At 35.8% G+C, this 19,536-nt stretch overlaps 1 protein-coding gene across 1 annotated transcript in view; it reads right to left on the minus strand.

Annotated features, from left to right (window-relative positions):
* The window catches only part of LOC150103500 (solute carrier family 12 member 4-like), a 336,194-nt gene that overhangs the window by 64,878 nt on the left and 251,780 nt on the right, over nucleotides 1–19,536 (minus strand). The window contains exons 18-20 of the mRNA XM_090397527.1: nucleotides 17,511–17,599; nucleotides 17,319–17,425; nucleotides 10,210–10,326 (exon numbers count right to left, since the gene is read on the minus strand). Of these exons, the coding sequence (XP_090253653.1) occupies nucleotides 10,210–10,326; nucleotides 17,319–17,425; nucleotides 17,511–17,599 (313 nt within the window). The remainder of the gene's footprint in view (nucleotides 1–10,209; nucleotides 10,327–17,318; nucleotides 17,426–17,510; nucleotides 17,600–19,536) is intronic.

Genomic DNA, 19,536 nt, shown 5'->3' on the forward strand with positions numbered 1-19,536 from the left:
TCTCATAATACAAGGGTTGATATGCCATCTAATTCCATGAATCTGTTTGTATTGAGGTTCAGCAATATTTTAAAAAATCTCTATTTCTTCAACTGCTATTCTCCTATTAGTCAATGCCACATCCAGCATTGCAACGTTACTACTATACCCCTACAAAGTGCTTGCTCACTCAGTAATACAAATATTTGGTTTGGTTCTGTTACCTCCCCACTTTTGATGACTCTTTCTACTTTTAAGTATGGATATGTATTCCTGACATCCCTTTTGGGAATTTGCTACCATCATGCTGACACTGCTTAACAAGCAGTGTCAGCATGATGGTAGAAAGGCACAGAATATGATTGATACTCTTTCGTATTTGTTCAAGGGATGTTAGTTCACTGTTGAAAACAAGTCCTAGAAATTTCGCTTCTAACACATCTCGCATAATAAGAACTTCTGTTATGGTTCATGACAAAGATTACATTTGTAAAAACCTCATCACAATAGTGAAAAGTGATTCTAGCACGAGAACTGCTAGAATCCACTGGTCACTGTTCAGAACTGTTTTTCAGTCAGGAGTTTCATTATAAAGCTAGCAGCAAAATATATGGCACTTAAATTCTTCTTCTTTGTAACAGGTGTGATACTGTGTGAGATGAGGGAAAGAGGAAAGTTTTGATTAAAATAGAGAGATAATCTTGAAGGTGAAAAGATTTTAAATCTCAGAAATAGTGTAACATGCTTTTTCAATGTCAAATAACACTAACATTAGCTGGAATTTAAACTCCATGGTCCTCCACATTTTCCCATGTTGTGTATCTCTAAAGATTTGAATGGTAGTTTTGCATGTAACGTCCACTTTCTTTAATAACACATATTTCACATGATGAGAATCTCATCAGATCTCTAGTAGTAACTACACAACAAATGGGCCATTATTTGAAGCAAGAACAAAAATGCAAATAAACATTATAAAGTGCATTCTTTTTACTGTCTTGAGAGCAACTTTATGATATTATTAGGAAATTAAATAACATTTTAAACACACCTAATAAGCAGAGAAGTGAGAAATCAGTACATAACTGTATAATAATAATAATAATAATAAAATACAATTAAACAGAAATTTAGCAAATTAGTGGTATCAGTTCAAGATCACCATTTCTCAAAAATACGAGATATTTCAATGTTTCACAGTATTCCTTGAAAAGTATGGATATGTATTCCTGACATTCCTCTTGGGAATTTTCTACCATTTGAAATTTAAAAGAGGTGAAATTTTTTTTTTGTTCCACAGGATCCTATGACCAGTAGGAAGACTTTATGGCTGATGTCCTTAATTTATTTGCCTTTATAGTTCACTTGGGCCACTTTGTTGTGGAAAGATAGTTCTACAAGCAAGTAGATAGAAGGTGATGCATCATGGGCTTTCCTGTCACCACAGTGATCTAAATATTTTATCAAGAACACTTTGAAGAAACACTTTACTACCATATCAACACCATGCATTTCCATTTGGTCTCACTTTGTTAATATGTTCTCCATGTGACCATATTCAATTTCTTCTTTGCAGGCCATCTCCTATCAGAGGTCGGTGACCACCTTGGCAAATTTTGAGCGATCCTCAGCTACTCTGAGCAGTCTCTCAGGGCTCATGGCAGTCCACTGTATGATGTCTGGCAGTCAAGATTTTCTTCATCTTCCTTGTCCTCTTCTTCCATTTATCTTCCCTTTTATAATCAATTGAAGTATCTTATATTTTTCATTACAAAGTAGTTGACTAAGATATGCAGTTTTCCTTCTTTTTATGGTATCTAAAAGTTCACGTGATTTACCCATTTGTTCCAGTACTTCCTGATTGGACATTTTTGCTGTACATGGGATTTTTAACATTCGTCTGTATAACCACATCTCAAAGGCTTCAAGTCTTTTTATTGATATTGTCTTCGAGGTCCGTTTCTGTACAGTACCGTACAGCAGTACAGACCATATATAGCATTTAACCATGCGTACTCTAAGTTTTAAATTTAAACTGCGGATACACAGTGTTAATTTCACCAAGAGAAAATTTTTTTTTCTTGCCATTTCAATTCTAACTTTTATTTCCATTTTTGGATTGCAATCTTCATTTAACCAGCATCAGAGATATTTAAACTTTGCCACTCTTTCTATTTGTTTCCCATTTAAAGAAAGGGGCTGAACATAATTGGTTTCTTGCTTATAACCATGAATTTAGTTTTGGTGATATTTATTTTTAATCCCATTTTTTCACTCTTTTCATTCACTAGTTAAAGAAGATTTTGAAGATCCTGAATATTGTCAGCCAGCAGAGCTGTGTCATCAGCATATCAGATTACTGATGATTTCACCATTTACATTAATCTCTTCCTTTCTTTCTTTTAAGATTTTTTGAAATATGGCTTCTGAGTATGTTAAAAAAAAGAGGTGACAGCACACATCCTTTCCTTACTCCTTGTTTGATGTTAATGGAATCTGTAATAATGTCATCAACTTGAACAGATGCCTTTTGGTTCCAATTCAATTATCCTGGTGTCTTTACCATCTAATCCAATTCTTTTTAATAATGCAATCATTTTAGCATGTTGGACTTTGTCAAATGCTTTCTTGAAGTCGATGAAGCAAGTGAATACTTCCTTGTTTTGGTCAATACATTTTTGTAATAAGATTTGAGAAGAGAAAAGAGCCTCTCTTGTTCCCAAACCATTTATAAAGCAGAATTGGGTATCACTGGTGTCTTCACATTTTCGGTATATTCTTTTTTGAATTATTTTCAGAAACATTTTGAGACCATGACACATTAGGCTGATCATTCCATAGTGATTACAAGTTTTTAAATTTGTTTTTTTATGTAGCATAATGAAGGTCGACTGCAACCAGTCTTGAGGGATTATGCTTGTATTGTAGATCTTATTAAATAGCTTTACTAATATATTAATGTTGTCACCTTCTAATAACTTTACCATTTCTGCTGGTATTCTATCTAGGCCTAAGGCTTTACCATTTTTAGCTGAGTTCAGTGCACATTCTACTTCTGAGGATCCATATTTTCCCTCCAAATCAGCAGCATTTTGACTAGAAAAAAAAAGTATATTAACTGAAGAAAATAATGGAATCTATCTGTTCCTTAGAGAATTCAAGAAAACCAAGAGCCGCAGGTTCAAATCATCCTGCCATGAGCATGGAATAGAAAAAAAAAAAATCTTAGCTCAAGCACAGTATGAATGTTCTATAGGTTTACATTAAACATTTCATGGGTTGGAGCCACAAAAAATACCATTATATCAGTGCTTCTCACACGTTCATGTATACTAATATGGTTCTGCAATTGATGCTATCTATTGACTACCATAATTCTCACGTCTGTGATCACAAGTCTTTATTCAGGTCTTTTATTTCTAACAAATGTTTGGTTTGAAAACTGTCTTTTATACAGTAGGTTTTAGATTTGACCAATTTCTTTTATTTCATAAAAATATATTCAGTTGACTCCATACCATACTTTGGTAAAGAGTCAACTGAATAAAATTTGCTAATTTTGTTGTCTATTTCCATATTTAATTTTCTGTCTTCATTAAAAGTTGTGATAAAAAGCTGAAATATTTCATTTGTTCTATATAGGTTCCCCATTCAGAATGGGGTGATGTTTTCAGTGTTTCTATCTATTTATATGCTCAATGTTATTATTTTACACTCCATCTTAATGCCTGATTTTCATACTAAATTTATTGCAGCTGTTATTCAATTTAGTTATGGAATTTAAATTTGCAGACTTCTAATGAATTTATTTAGGAGTATAAGCTATCTGCATGAAGCAAAAAGAGATCAGCTGAATATCTCCAATTTTGATATCAGGCCCAATGCCACTTTCCTTCATGTGATTCATATAGATGAATCACACGAAGGAAAATGTTCCCCCCCCCCCCCCCAAAAAAAGAGGCAGCTCTCACTCATTTATTAAAAATTCTCTTCATTTTAAAATGTTAATCATTCTTCTGAGACTGAAGAGGGCACTGTGTTAGGACATTAGTTCTATTTTTTAATTACAATCTGAATTCTTTCCACAATGATCTAGTTAAGTGATGTGTTTCTCACAGTTATAATTTGTGCTCAGAAGATACTGGGTATAAAATTGATAATCACTTATTCCAAATCCTCTGTATACTTGTGTTCTGAACCAGTGTGAAGATCTCACTATCAATTTCTTGTCTTTTCTTAATGTGAATATGCATCTTTATGACATATAGTATGAGCAATGACCAGTCCACATTCTGAATAGAAATCCACATTATTATTAGCTCTTTGCTCTTTTATTTAAATGTTTCCCCAAATTTTCCGTATGAAATATATAAAACTTGGGATGTTCTGTATAAGAATTGTACAGAAAGCTAAATCAGAGTATGAAAAGAAATTAGTTGTGCTGGCTAAAGGCAACCCAAAAGAATTTTATGCTGAAAGTAAAAGAAAGAATAAATGTGTAAGAATAACTTTAGGGCAGACAGTATCTTTCTGTGTCAGAAGCAGATGAGATTATTCAAATAATGAGTACTCACTTTACCAAGTGTGTGAGCTATCAATCTGGTGTGCAGGGCTAATAAAACACTGAAGAAATAGAAGTACGTAAAAAGGAGGTTCTAGGGCATTTATATTACCTGGATAAGAATTCAGCAATGAACAGATAGAATATCATTATGTATACTAAAGTCTTAGCTCAGGAAAAATCCAACAGGAATAGAATGAAAGGATTAAACCAAGTATATAATTTTTTGGTAACTTTAATTTATAGTATAACCAAGTGAAAAACTTCCAACAACCTTTCTCTAATCCAGAGTAATTTAATAATAAGGTGTGACACCTTTTGGCAACTGGTTTAGGAAAAATATGACTTCTACATTACTTCAACCTTAACCACAAATAAAAATGGCTGTATCCTCTTCAGCTACACAGGATTAAACAACGCTGTTGTAACAGGACCCAGTGAACCAACCCACCACAGCCCAACTGGCACAGCCGACATCCTAGACATCGCCATTCTACACAACATCAAATACCAGCACAGCATTCAAGCACTGAACAAATTATCATCAGACCACAACCCAATCCTACTTCACTTAGGGAACAAAGATCAGTCATCTCCCCCCCCAAACCTCTATCATCTGGGAGAAACTGAAGAAAGTGCTACCAGAACACATTGGTCCGGTTCCCCATATAAAAGCCAAGAAAGAAATAGACACGGCAATAAAGAACCTCACCAATCAAATCAATAAAGCCATAACAGCAGCCACAGTATCCACGATCACCCACAAACAAAATCGTCTCCCGGAAGAAATCATGGACTTAATAAGGCAAAAAAACAGACAAAGAAAAAGATATCACAACACTCGTGCTCCCCAGGACAAAACAGCCCTCAACAGATTAAACAAATCTGTCCGAGAAGCTCTTCAGAAACACAGGAACCAACAATGAGACAACAAGCTCACCTCCATCTCCACAGCAGATCATTCTATATGGAAATTCCTAAACAACCTCAGGATCAAGCGCAAATCCCTTCCCCCTCTGCAAGCAGAACAGCACCTTGCATACACAGATGCTGACAAAGTCGAAGCATAGCAAGAAACCTAGAGAAACAATGCAGTCCTGCATAAGATAACCTAAACATCAGCCACGTATACAAGATCCATCATAAAGTCAGGTTCACAGTAAATCGTCCCGATGTCAATCCAAGTCCTATAATGCCTACCTCACCTACCGAAATAATCGGCATCATCAACCATCTCAAGATCAAAAAAGCCCCAGGTCCGGATGGCATCACTAACCAAGTCATCAAGGCACTACCACGCAAAGCCATAGCACATCTGGCAAACATCATAAACTCCATCCTCAAATGGCAGCACTTCCCCCAGTCATGGAAAATAGCTGACATCATCCCAACTCACAAACCAGGCAAAGACCCACACCTACCTGAAAATTACCGTCCCATCAGTCTGCTATCCAATTTAGGGAAAATAGCTGAGAAAATCATCCTCATCAGACTCCAAGATCATGTCAACCAATTAAATATCATTCCAGAAGAACAATTCGGCTTCCGTCAAAATCACAGCACCACCCATCAAATCCATAGACTGGTAAAAAACATCACCACAGGATTCAATTGGAATCAACACACTGGAGCTGTCTTCCTAGACATCTCAAAGGCCTTCGATAAGATCTGGCACCAAGGCCTCCTCTACAAACTTATCATCGCTAACCTTCCACTAAACATGATATACCTGATCAAATCATACCTCTCCAACAGGAGGATGCAAGTCAAAATCAATGAAAGAGTCTTAACCCAATGGAAAATCCTCGCTGGAGTTCCTCAAGGATCACTGCTAGCCCTGATCCTGTTCAACATCTATATGGCAGACATCAAAATCCTCTCACATCCACCATCACCCTTTATGTTGATGACACGGCTATTCTAGCCAGATCTTGTCAACCACTTCTCGTCACCAAAAAACTACAAGACACCATCCTGAATCTAGAAAAATGGTTTAAAGACTGGCGACTACAATTAAATCCCCAGAAAAGTACAACGATACTCTTCACAAGAAGACGAGCATCCCCCAAAGGAGACATCACCCTGTTCAACTCTAAAATTCCCTGGAAAACTGAAGCAAAATACCTAGGAATACTTCTCGATAAGCGATTATGCTTCAACAGCCACATCAAAGCTTCAAAAGTTATCGCCCAGCTATACCCCTTGATCAACAGACACAGCAAACTAAGCTCAACAAATAAAATACTACTGTACAAGACAGTGATCCGTCCCACAGTCATATACGCCTCCCCAGCCTGGAGCCATACCTCCAAGACAAACATCCTCAAGCTACAAAGACTACAGAACAAATGCCTGCGAATGATTCTGGACGCCCCGTGGTTCATCAGGAACGCCCAGATCCACCGGGACATAAATATCCCCTACATCTCTCCACTACTACGCTCCCTAGCAGAAAAATTCTTTATGAAGACATCTATCCATCCAAACCAACTGATACAACAAGCCGGAAACTATGACGGTAATGACTACTGGAAACATAAAAGACCGAAAGCCATCCTAACACCCAACGACGAATAACCACTTCTGCCCACTCAGGGCGAGCTAAAATAGCTCACAAATCTCTCCCATCACTGCTCCCGAAACACACAACAGGGAATATGAAAAGCGTCAAGCTTCACCCTCTGCGCCATATATGTCCTGCATCCTGCTTAACCACAAGTTGCCCCAGTCCTGAAAATACTTCAGGGCAAAATTTGTTTGCTTATACTTGGATAAAGGATTAAACCAAGTATATAATTTCTTGGTATCTTTAATTTATAGAAAGAATGTATGATAGTTCCACTGTACAAGGGTAGCACGGAAACAGATGTGTTTAACTACTGACATGGAAGAAAGAAGTTACAAAAAACTTGTACACAGAAATGAGTCAATGGAAGCTATACTTTTCATTGTAAAGAAAACGTTGATCTCCAACAGGGATCAACAACTTTTCCTTTTTCTTTGTCAACTGCCTCTAATGACTCAAAAATTATGGTTTCTTTGTACTCCTTGCAATTCAAGAAGCTAATCTCATGTTTAATGTTACCTCTTCCTTTCTCTGATCATTATTGCTGAATATAAAATCCTGTAATATGTTGCCCTGATACTTCTCTAGTTCTTTTGCCAGTTTCACTTCTTTTCTATTGATGCCTCTTATCATGACAGTGCCAATCTTGAATTCTGCTGATGGTGATTTGATGTTTGTGGAATTTTGATTCAATCCCTCTGTAATTAATAGCAATATTTGTCACCCTTTCTATATTGTCTGTTCTTCTTGTATATTCCCTTCTGTTAGCAAGGGATCACAACTGTCAAATTTTTTATTCATATAATTTAACAATGCCAAAAATTTATTCATTTCACCATTTGTGAAAATGCATGATAACCAATCATCAAGTCAGATGAATATTCAAGTAACTCTTAAAACCTGAATGATATTCAATTAAGCAGCCCAAGTATATTCTTTACTCTACTGCTACAATCAATGATTTTCTTATCTGATAAAACTAGTCCCATCACTCCTTCAAACTATATATTCTGATTCTCTTTGCCATAACAAATTTGCTTTTTCATCTTAGTGCATATGTGCAAGCACTATGTAGCCACTCTGTTTTTCTGTACTTTCCTTTTTCTCTTATATTTTGTCTCCTTCCTTAGTTTATCTACTTTCCTCAAATACCTATATTTACTCTTTCACTGAACAATTCCAAGTACCTAACATTAAATCAATTTAATATATAATCCGTTCCATCAGTATAAATCCTTTCTACTGTCAAAAACACTCCATCCATTAATACACTGCATATCACCATTTCTGCAGTATAATCTATGCACTGAATCATTAGCAGACGCATCTTATCTCACCTCACTCATGTTATACCTTGGAAAGAGATGCACCTTGACTCTTTTACTCTTCATTTTCATCTCATTTAACTATCCTTTTACATTCCCATATCACTTATCTCCTTTCAAGTCATTTGTTCTGATCAACACAATACAGAAAATAATGGGAGATCAGGGGGATAACCAGAGGTCATCCCTGGAAACTATATAAAGAGGGTGTGAGCAGCAGGTTTTTTTTTCATGCAGAGTTATGAATGATTGGAATGTCTTGCTTGGGAGTGTGGTGTCTGCAGAGAATTTGAGTATGTTTAAAGCACGGTATGATAAGCTGTGTGTATGATAGATGAGTCTGACTCCATGGGGTCATGGGTAATAATAATAATATCTTCTTCTACCTACTTATAGAGAGCTTCAGTGAATCAACAATGTCCCCTCCTAGAAAATATGCTTTTGTTTTTGTTTGTTAATCACACCTCTAATCATGGAATTCTCATATAATTTTAATAATTTTCTGTTCTTCTGTACCTTCCTTTTTCTCTTATATTTTGTCTCCTTCCTTAGTTTATCTTTCCTGGCACTAAAGTATTTACTAAGCACTTTTTTTAGTCTCTTCAACTCCTATTTTGTATTATGAAGAACTCACAGCCATCAGATTTCTATCATAAAACTGTACTCTTGTTTTTTCCCTATCACCTCCATTCATGCTCATGACCTTTCTTACATGTCACCATTTGCCATGTTAGCTCATTTCACCTTTGATTAGAAATCTTTCATTCAAAATCTGACATTCCTCTGTTTAATCAATATGTATTTTAAAAAATTTTCATACCAGCTTCCCTTCTCTTCCATAAAGTATTCGCATCTGGAATTAATAAATCACACAAGTCACAGTGCAAACCACTCATATCAAAGTTAAATAAAGGGCTAGCCACCTCTCCTGTTATGTTGTTACATCTGTTAGCTAATTCAAGAATTAATATAAACACTCAGTTATAATTGAATTTAATTAAACACTCAAACTCAATTAAGCTAATATTCACAAAATACAACCTTTACTATTAATAATAAAAAAAAAAAGAACCGTTTCTTTTGCAATAATAAATGCATGTTATCATTATGCACTCTTGAACTCCAACTCAAATAAATAAGATTAACTTGAACTGCATAGTTAAATTTAAAGAGTGTAAAGAATATTGACATTTATATGAAGTCAGAGTGAAGTAAGTTGTGCAAATAATTTAAGAACAAGAAAATAAACAGTTTTCTAACATTATGAATCAACGGTAGAGAAATGATGCATCTTCAAAGAATGTGCTGACACAAGGCTTGACACACACAAGGTTTGGATCAATCTCCCACAATGAGAGTTGAGATTGTACAATACTTTCATTAATTCTAAACCTCTATGGAGTCAAAAGGCTTGTTATGGGATGAGTAATACTAAGTAATATTAATCACCTCTAGAGTAATTTCTTGAAAAGAAAATCAGGACGTCCTCTAAAGAGATTCAACAATGACTTCTAAGGCTGGAAGAGGCCACTTTAGGCCTAAATTTTTGAAAAGAATGATGATGATGAGTAATTTCTTTAATTTCTAATATAAGTAATAACTAATTTCTTCTTTAATTAAATATTAATTCCTTAACTATAGCTTACTGCTAAATTCAACAAACTAAATTGTACAAATGACAATCAGAATTTATTATTTTAATAAATTCTGATTTAAAGTAACCTTTAATTAATCAGCATAATGATAAAAATTATATTACAAGTGCAAAAAAAGGATACGAACAATCCACCAAACATCAATATTTCCAGATACTTTTTCTGCATTACTTGGATATATTTGAATATTTTTGGGTACAAGCAAAGCATTTTTACTGGCAGAAACACTTCGTATTGTATCTATTTTTTTTTTTTTTAAAAATATACATGGAAATTAGTTAAATACATTCATTTATAACCAAACTGTGCATCAATATTAAAATTATGGCTATTAATTAAAAATAAGCATTTAGTTCATAAATGATGCTACTTTAGGTTGAACTAAGTATATATAATGTGCTATAGACTTCCAACTGTGGTCAGTAGAACTGTGATATATAAAGCATTACTTGAAAGAAAAATTAACTTAATATACCAACTGAGTTCAACTTAATAAATCAGGATATCTTGTGATTTTCCTGCTACATCAGACCTCTAAATGAGCCAAGGTAATAATGACATTACAAAAGGTGATGAATATCTTTTTCTTTTATAAGATATGTAGGTAAAGAGTGTTAAATAATCTGAGAACTGTGGAACTAATTGCTATTGGCATGCTAATAGCAATGCTCTTGTCTATCTGAATCAGTAGTATTTTAATTAAATTTCACTTCTTTATGATATGCAGCCAGAGCTCAAAAGCAAGCTTGCCAAATCACTAATCATTCACAGTATTATGAAAGAATTGCACGTATACCACAGAAAATCAATAGAAATTGATTTAACTGTGGTATATAATAATGGACACCTCACAGGTCTCATTATACAAGAAAATAGTATGGTTATACAATGCTATACAATAACCTTTAGTCTTTATATGACTCAGTGTGACCATTCTGCACAGATGTCTAAACAAACAAAAGAGTTATTTAAGTATATGTTCAGAGAAGTACATCTCTGCACAGTGAAATAACTAAAATTCTTATGTGTGGTGGTATCTCAATCTTATTTCTTGGTGATTATAACTCAATTCATCTTTTTCTATATAAGACAACAATATTATGCAGCTTTAATGATAACTGTGACTGTCATTTATCTATTTTAACTCATACTCACAGAAAAACAGAATCAATTTAATAGTGATTTAATAAAAAGCCATAAATATTTCAGAATGAACAACTCCTATCCTTAAGTGCTGAATAAACTGTTTGCAATCATCATAGTTTATTCAGACATGAATGAGGAAATACATAAGAAATATGCATATGACAACTCTTGGAGATATATTAAAAGGTGTTAAATGAATGTGAGCTAAGTTGCTCTGCTATGTGATAAATATCAGGTGGTCCATGGGTCTTATCAAGAAAAATTTATGTAATGACAAAAGTGTTTTCTTTATATTATTCTTCATCTATGTTGATTAGATGGTCTATAGAGATCAAGGGCACAAAACATGAATGAGAGTGGAAGTCTAAGTTAGTGTCCCAACCTTCAGTATATCCTAATATTGATTGAAGACATGTTATTGCAAAGCTAATGATGATGATATTAAATGCACATTGGGTAGCAATGTACATTTAATAGCAACAATATGTAAATATGACTTGACTGGTGGCTTTTGTACAGACCAAGTTTGGTATTTGAGGTGATGAGGATGGATTTTCGGAGACTTCTAAGGAATTAAAAAGGTATGTGGTTTTGGAGATGTTCATCATAGTTATTGCTTCAAAATAGGTAACATGTAAACTGTCATGTTAGTAGAAATTAAGGATGGAAACTGAAACTTATATTCAAGTAAATTTAATAGATGTAAAATTTTTTACATCTATTAAATTTACATCTATTTACATCTGTAAAGAATGAAATAAAGAAGTATAGAATGATTTGAATAGGTTGAAATTGCAAGCACATGGGAAAAAGGCTGTCATTCAATGTTATCAAATGTAAAATTATACATTTGACATACATGTCAAATATAATATGACATAGGCATTCTATGTCATATTATATTTGTGGTATAATGTTAGATAGAACTGATCAGGCTAGGGATTGTGTATAATTTTTTTGGCCACTAACTTAATTTTATAATAATATTACACTGGGTTTTTATATGGACCATTTATCATTAAATTCATTGGTTCATAAAAACCCAGTGTAATATTATCCCAGGCTAGGGATCTTGAAGTTTCAGTAGATAGGAAGTTGAAGTTCAAGGGACATATACCAAAAATTGCAAATACAACTCAGAGGATAATTGCAATGCTAAAATGAACTTTGACATGTAAAAATAATAAAAATAAGGAAGCTATATTTTGTCTCCTTACAAGGCCTTGGTAAAACTGAACTTGGACTATTGTGCTCAGGCCTACTCTCCTTGTTTCCTTGGTGATTCTGATACAGCAAAAGAGAATGTTAAAAATGATATCAGGATTGTGGAGCACTGAATGAAGACAGACTGAGAATTTGTAAAGTGCAGAACTAGCAAACAGGAGAAAGAGGGATGATATGATTGAGACTTTTTTGAGACAAATTTCTCAAAGGGTTATAACTGGATCAAGAGCCATGTAGAAAAGATTACAAATACAACTCAGAGGATAATTGCAAAGTGCAATGCATCTAGTGGCAACCCATTGGAATGGATTGTCACTAGATGTGTGTGTGTGCAACCTGTTTCATATCAAAGATCAGCCCCCCCCCCCTCTCAGTGACTAGAGTACCCTGTTTCTGCAAGCTAGCTTACTTTGGACAGACAGGTAGATCAGCAACCATCAGAAGAACAGATGGTGGCTTACATATTCGTGATTATGGATTACATAATCATGATTGCATACATATACAATCACGATTATGGTCAATCTGGCCTCGAAGACCATGTACTGGATACAACCAACAGGATCTCTGGAAGAAATCTACTATGCTCCACCATAGTAAATTCAAAAAGGAAAGAATGTTAAAAATGATATTAGGATGGAATACTGATTATGAAGACAGATTGAGAATTTGTAAAGTGCAGACACTAGCAAACAGGAGAATAATTGTCAGGGTCCCACTTTATATCCTTGGCACCTACAAACGCCCATAGAAGGCACTCACCCATGAAGTCCCTAGATAGGACTTTAGAGTCACCCACGTGTTTCATTTAGTATGGTGCTGTCTGTGTGTGTGTGTGTGTGTGTGTGTGTTACAAGAATTATTTGTAATCCCTGAAGATATCTCAGTGACAGACAAAATATTGGAAGCATTGAAATTAGTTTTTAATCCTTTCCTAATGCTGTCAATATTCCATTAAACCTCCAACATGATGTCCTCCCAGCATTTAAGCCTTAACACATGGATGCTATTTCAGATTAACATTTGTGTCAGGAGTGAGTTGGTAAGAGATAGGTCATTAATCAATCAATTTGTTCTCCTCTGTATTGAGTCAAGCATTTGGAAGGAGCTCTTGGGGAGGGGGGCACTCCAAATGAGAGCAGTATTCAATAGCTGGACAGATTTGCGATTTGTATAAAGTTAACAGCTGTTCAGAGGTGAAGTAACATCTTGAGTGAAAGAGAAATCCTAATCTTTTAGAAGTTGAGGATGCAATGGTTGTGATGTGTTTATGTCCGGAGAGGCTTGATGTCAGGCTAATTCCAAGAAGAGAAATCTCATCCCCTCTGGAAATTTGAATGTTGTCAAAAATAATAGTGGGAGAATTTTTTTTTTTTTGTGATAAATAAGACAGAAATGGGTTTTACTAGCATTGAAATTGATGAGATTCTATGAATCCCCATTGGAGAATGGCCTGGAGATCAGAATTGAGGGCAGTGGTGGTTGAAGTGAGTTGAGCAGAGTAAGGTTTAGCAAATGAAAGGGAGGAGTGCAATGTGCTGTCATCTGCAAAACTGTGTATTGCATCTGCAACAGTGTATTGGGTTGGAGGTCATGGATATACACACACGGACAAAGAAATTAGCGCACCTGGAAGAAAACATGGTACAACGGCGAAACTAAGCAAATAGCTAGAGTGCGGGGTGGTATGCAAACGACCCAAGTTTGGTGCGATTGCGCATGCCAGCACACCCTGTGGTGGTTCTGCAAGCACAAACCAGCAGCCTTATAAAGCCGGCGTGTAGTTGATAGCCGATTAAAGAGAAAAGCACCGGCCGATGCAAGCTAGAGTACAGAGTGAAAATAATGCTGGATAGATGCCAGAGACGTCGATTTAAGCAACTTACAGACTTTGACAGAGGCATGATCATCAGCCTGAAAACCGGAGGGTGGTCGGCGCGCCGTATAGGCGTGCACATGAACTGTTGTAACCATACTGTCTGACAGTGTTGGGGGCTGTGGACACGTTCCGGCACTGCCACATGGCAGAGTGGCACCGGTCGGATCAGGAGGATTGATGGATCGTGTGGCAAGCACGGAGGGATCCCACGGTGACCTGGTCCACTATACAGGCAGATGTAGGGACTCCTGTGTGCCCACGAACCATTTCACGATGCCTCGCGGAGGCGAATCTATGAACCCAGCACCCCTTACACGTGCTCCCATTAACACTACAACTTTGCCAACTCCGTTTGCAGTGATGCCAGGCGAGAGCGATGTGTAGTCTTCAGTGATGAGTGCCGCTTTGTCTTGGGGACAGATGATCATCGTGTCTGGGTGACCCCTGGTCAAGGACACAATCCTGACCTCGCTATCGAGTGCCACGCCTCCCACACTGCAGGCATTATGGTCTGGGGAGCCATATCCTACGATAGCCGATCCCTCCCCTTCGTAGTGGTACGTGGCGCATTGACGGGGCAGCGGTATGTGGACAACATCCTACAGCCCCACATTCTCCCATTCCTAGCTGGGATACCAGGAGCGCTATACCAGCAGGATAATGCTCGTCCACACACGGCTCGGGTTGCCCAGACCTGTCTAAGTCATGTACAGACACTTCCATGGCCTGCCTGCTCCCCGGACTTGTCCCCTATCGAGCATGTTTGGGAGCAGCTGAAATGGCAGCTCCCACCATACCGCAATATCCGGGATTTGGAGCACAGTGTCCAACACGTGTGGGCCAGTCTGCCACAGGACAACATCAGGTGCCTGTTCGCCACCATGCCGGACCGTATTGCAGCATGTAACGCCGCACAAGGCGGTGCAACGCACTATTGATGATGACTGGATGGCGTACCACAGATCCCTTTGTAATTGTCCTTCAGCTCTGTTTTTGCCATCATGTGCATCACTCACCTGTATTATTACACCAATAAAATTTCAGTTGAATCCTATGCTTCCTTCTTGGTGCACTAATTTCTTTGTCCGTGTGTGTATACAGAAGGAAGAGGGTTGGTGAGAGAAAAGAACTTTGTGGAACCCTGGCATTAGTTGAATGGCGAGAGGATAAGGAACCATCTACCATCACAGAGTGAGACAAACTAAATGATGGGAGTTTGCTTAGTAAGCCTTTGTGCTAGGCCTGGTCAAAAGCTTTGGAGATATCCAGTGCAATTACTTGAGATTCACCAAACTTCTGTTGATGTTGATCGGTAGCATTGGAATCCAAACTGGTGGTTGTTTATTAGCTGAGTGCCTTCAAGGTAGTGTAGGAGTGTGGGAATTGATAGTTTTCTCCATTACTTTAGGCAGGACATCACTTTAGATTGAGATAGAAAGGTTGTTATATAGCAGTGATTTGTCACCCTTCTTGGGAATGGGTTGAATATAGGCAAATTTTCAGGCAACCCCCCCCCCCCCATTGTCAGTTATGCATGCATTGGAAGCAAAGTGTGCAAAAGCAAAAAGCCAGGAGATTGGCTTTTGATAGTTTTTTGTATCTATTTCAGGCTTGAGTATAAGCACTAAATGAGGATGAAGTTGATGTGAAATTTCTGAGATTTTTGAGATCTCAGAAATTTCAGAAATTTCTGAGACATCCAGAATATGCTCAATTTTATGTCACCTTTATCAGCTCTAATTCTTTTTACTTCATTTCTATCCTTTTTTTTTTTTTTTGAATAGCATTAAAAGAAATTATGTGATTTATCTTCTATATTCTTATCAAAATCTTCCCATTATTTTTGCTTAGTTTTATATTCAACTTTCTTACATTTATCTGTGTATGGGCACTTCATGACACACTAGAAACTTTGATAATTTCTTCTCTTCCATGAAGTTTTGATTTTTCTATCCTTGCACACAAGTTCATTACATTTATAATACCCAGGCAATCAACGTTTTCTTTAGATTTCATCAATGTGTCTACAAGGTTTTGGTTTATGTTTTCAAAATCTTTCATTTTTATTCAGTAATGTGTATGTTTCAGTAATATGCAGTTCATCTCTAGCTGCTAGAATTTCATTATTTTTTTAAAAATATTCATATATATATATATATATATATATATGAATATATATATATATATGTATATACCTTTCTTTTCAATATGATATTTATTTAAGATTTGGTCCAAAAGTAAATGGTTATCACTTCCTATTTCAAATGCTCTATATGCACTTGAATTTTGCACCAGCGTGATGGCATCAGTGTCATCAATAATAGTACAACTGAGTCCGGGAAAAAGAAACTGATGGAGTTTGAAAGAGGTGTTGTGTCGGGATGTTATGCCTATTTGTTTGACAATTATTACTATATTGTTCTTTCCTTCAAATTTTCCTAAAACATTTCTGTATGTCTGATATTCATTTTCCACTCTGCTATTCAGATTTCCAACAAGAAACTTCCCCCCCATTTTCTTTTCTTTGCATATATAAAATATTACATTATATTATCAATGGTCTATCAAAGCTGAGAAATTTGGCTTCTTTGAAACATAATTATTGTTGTGATAGGATTAGTTATCTGCAAGTGTATGATGATTGTCAGTTGCATGTGTTCTTCTGCTTAGTTTGTCTGTTTTGCAAAATGAAAAACTCCACCAACTCTTTATGATATTAGTTAACTCGCTTTCAACTTAAAAGCTTGACTAAAGTTCTTCACATCCTAGATGGGATTTGAACCCAGGTCTTTACTGCTATATGGAATTGTCAAAACTGACTGAGCCAGAAGCTCTACCTAAGAACTTCATTTCAACACAATAGTTTTGCAGCATATGTGAAAAGAAAAAAATTCTATTTAGGAGAAACCTACTGTTCAATACAAATCCTATGAGAAAGGGTCCACGTAGTTAAACCATCAACAAAACACACACACTCACTTACCCAAAAATACTTTCCAGGATTTTTCATCAGGGGATTGTCTCCATCCATAAGGCCAACCTAAGATAACTGTGTTATGTTTCAGTCCTCCTAAACCCGACGTCTGAATTCTAGTAAAATAATGAAAGTCATTATCAAGAAACTGTTGTATACTTAATGAAGCAATTTTTATTTCAAATAAAGCAATTTTCTTACAGGTGACATATTCCATTACTGACATCTTTAGATACAAGAATTTCAGAAAATCCTTTCACTTTTTCCTCTTCCATCATCTTCTTGACACTCTAAAATTAAAATAAAAAATAGAAAAATTGACATTTCTGTAAGAGATAAGAAAAAATTATTTCTTATCTATTATTTCTCTCGTGATTAAATTTGAAATATACTATAAAGAATAAAAATTTAAAGTGTGATGATCAAATAACAGGATAGGTATACAGATTAATAAACAAAATATTTTCAACTGAGTTATGAAGAATACCGATAATGGGTGGTGACTTTCGCATTATGCTATTCATGATATTCAAAGAACATTAGTTGTAAGAGTTAAGCTATGTCATCTTATGGCAATGTTTCCTCCTGATGTTCTTATTGAATTTGTCCTCCTGACAAATCAACCAAAGGTGTGCTGAAAGGTTGTGATAATCGCCATAAAGGAATTGGCATGTCTTCTTATATATATATATATATATATATATATAAAATAAGTTTAATGACTATTACTGAGAGAAAAGATGGCAAGATATATTTAACAAGATACTACTAGTTTACTAGTTTCGTTACAAGAACATCATCAGGTATCATACTCAAAGAAATATATAAAAAATTACAGAGACTTAAAATTGTATTAACAGAACAAGTGAAAAACAGTAGCATGTTTGAAAAAATGCAAGTATGAGTTCCATACAAACGAATACTACGCGCTGTCGCGAGTGCGCCAGTACTGAACAGAAGCAACGTGTGCGTCCGAGAGATTGTAACTCGGGCTGTTGTTGATATGAGAGGAATCTAGAGAAATTTCTCTTGATTCAACAATCTTTCTTTCGAGTTCATCGTAGCACACATGGATATTAGCAGTTTGAGTCCAGTTTACAATGTGCTGGCGGCCTTCGTCTGAGTTAGCAGAAAAGAGAACGTGGCTAGAGAGAGCGCTAGCTCTAGTCCTGTTATAGGAGATATCTCTACGGTGTTCATCCAAACGTAGAAGGATGGATTTGGCAGTCTGTCCATAATAAGGCTTTCCGCAATCACACAAAATCTTGTAGACTCCTGGAAACTGAGTAGGAAGATGTTTCTGTTTATGTTTGCAAAGTAATGAACGAAGTTTTGGAAGTGTAGTGTAGCACGTTTTGAAGTTAAATTTCTTGAGAATCTTTGCCAGTTTTGGTGAAAGAGAGCTGATGTAAGGCAAGGAGATGAAGGCTCTTGGGGGAGGGGGATCTTCATCAGTAGTTGAGTGCCTGGGGGAAAGAAATTTGTCAATCTTCTTTGGAGAGAAGCCATTGTTAATAAACGTTTTTTTAAGAAAACTGAGTTCATTTATAATTTCTGTTTCTTCGGTAAGTAATGATTTATATATATATATATATATATATATATATATATATCCTAAAAGAGAAAGAACAAATTATTACAATTTAATGAAACATGGGGATTAGAGGGTTTTAAGATATGTTCATGTTCCTTCTTGTGGGTATATCAGTTACGTTAATATAATTTTTGTTCTAGGTGTTTATCAGAACTTTTTCAGGCCACCCCAGTCCTATATAATGCCTAGCTACCTATACCATAAAAATCTGGTTGACAGAGTTGACAAATAGTTCTACTACATGAAATTCATCTGACTTTTTAGTGTTAAGATGAATTTTGGATGCCTGGTGTGAGATTACTACTCAGCTTATTAGAGGAAGTTCAAGTTCAAACATTGAACTTTTTCAAGTTACGTGAAAAAGTTCAATGTTTTGAATTTTTCAAAAAGTTCAGAGGACTTTGTGCCATTGAATTCTGTTTGGTAGAGAAAGTATGCTTAAATCTTTATGTTCTTCCATGCAAATGAATGCTTATCTGATTATCCAAAGTAAGAGCAGACCACAAGAGCAAGGCACCTAGTAAATTTCAACACAGAACAATGATCTTTATTTTATATATCTTATACGGAAATGGGGATGTGAGTTCAATGTTGCAAAATGTAAGGTTTTAAAATTTGAAAAACAAAGATGGG

This window comes from Typopeltis vanoorti, chromosome 9 (assembly GCF_054136105.1).
Source record: "Typopeltis vanoorti isolate ZY-2024b chromosome 9, IOZ_Tvanoo_1.0, whole genome shotgun sequence".
NCBI lineage: Eukaryota > Metazoa > Arthropoda > Arachnida > Uropygi > Thelyphonidae > Typopeltis > Typopeltis vanoorti.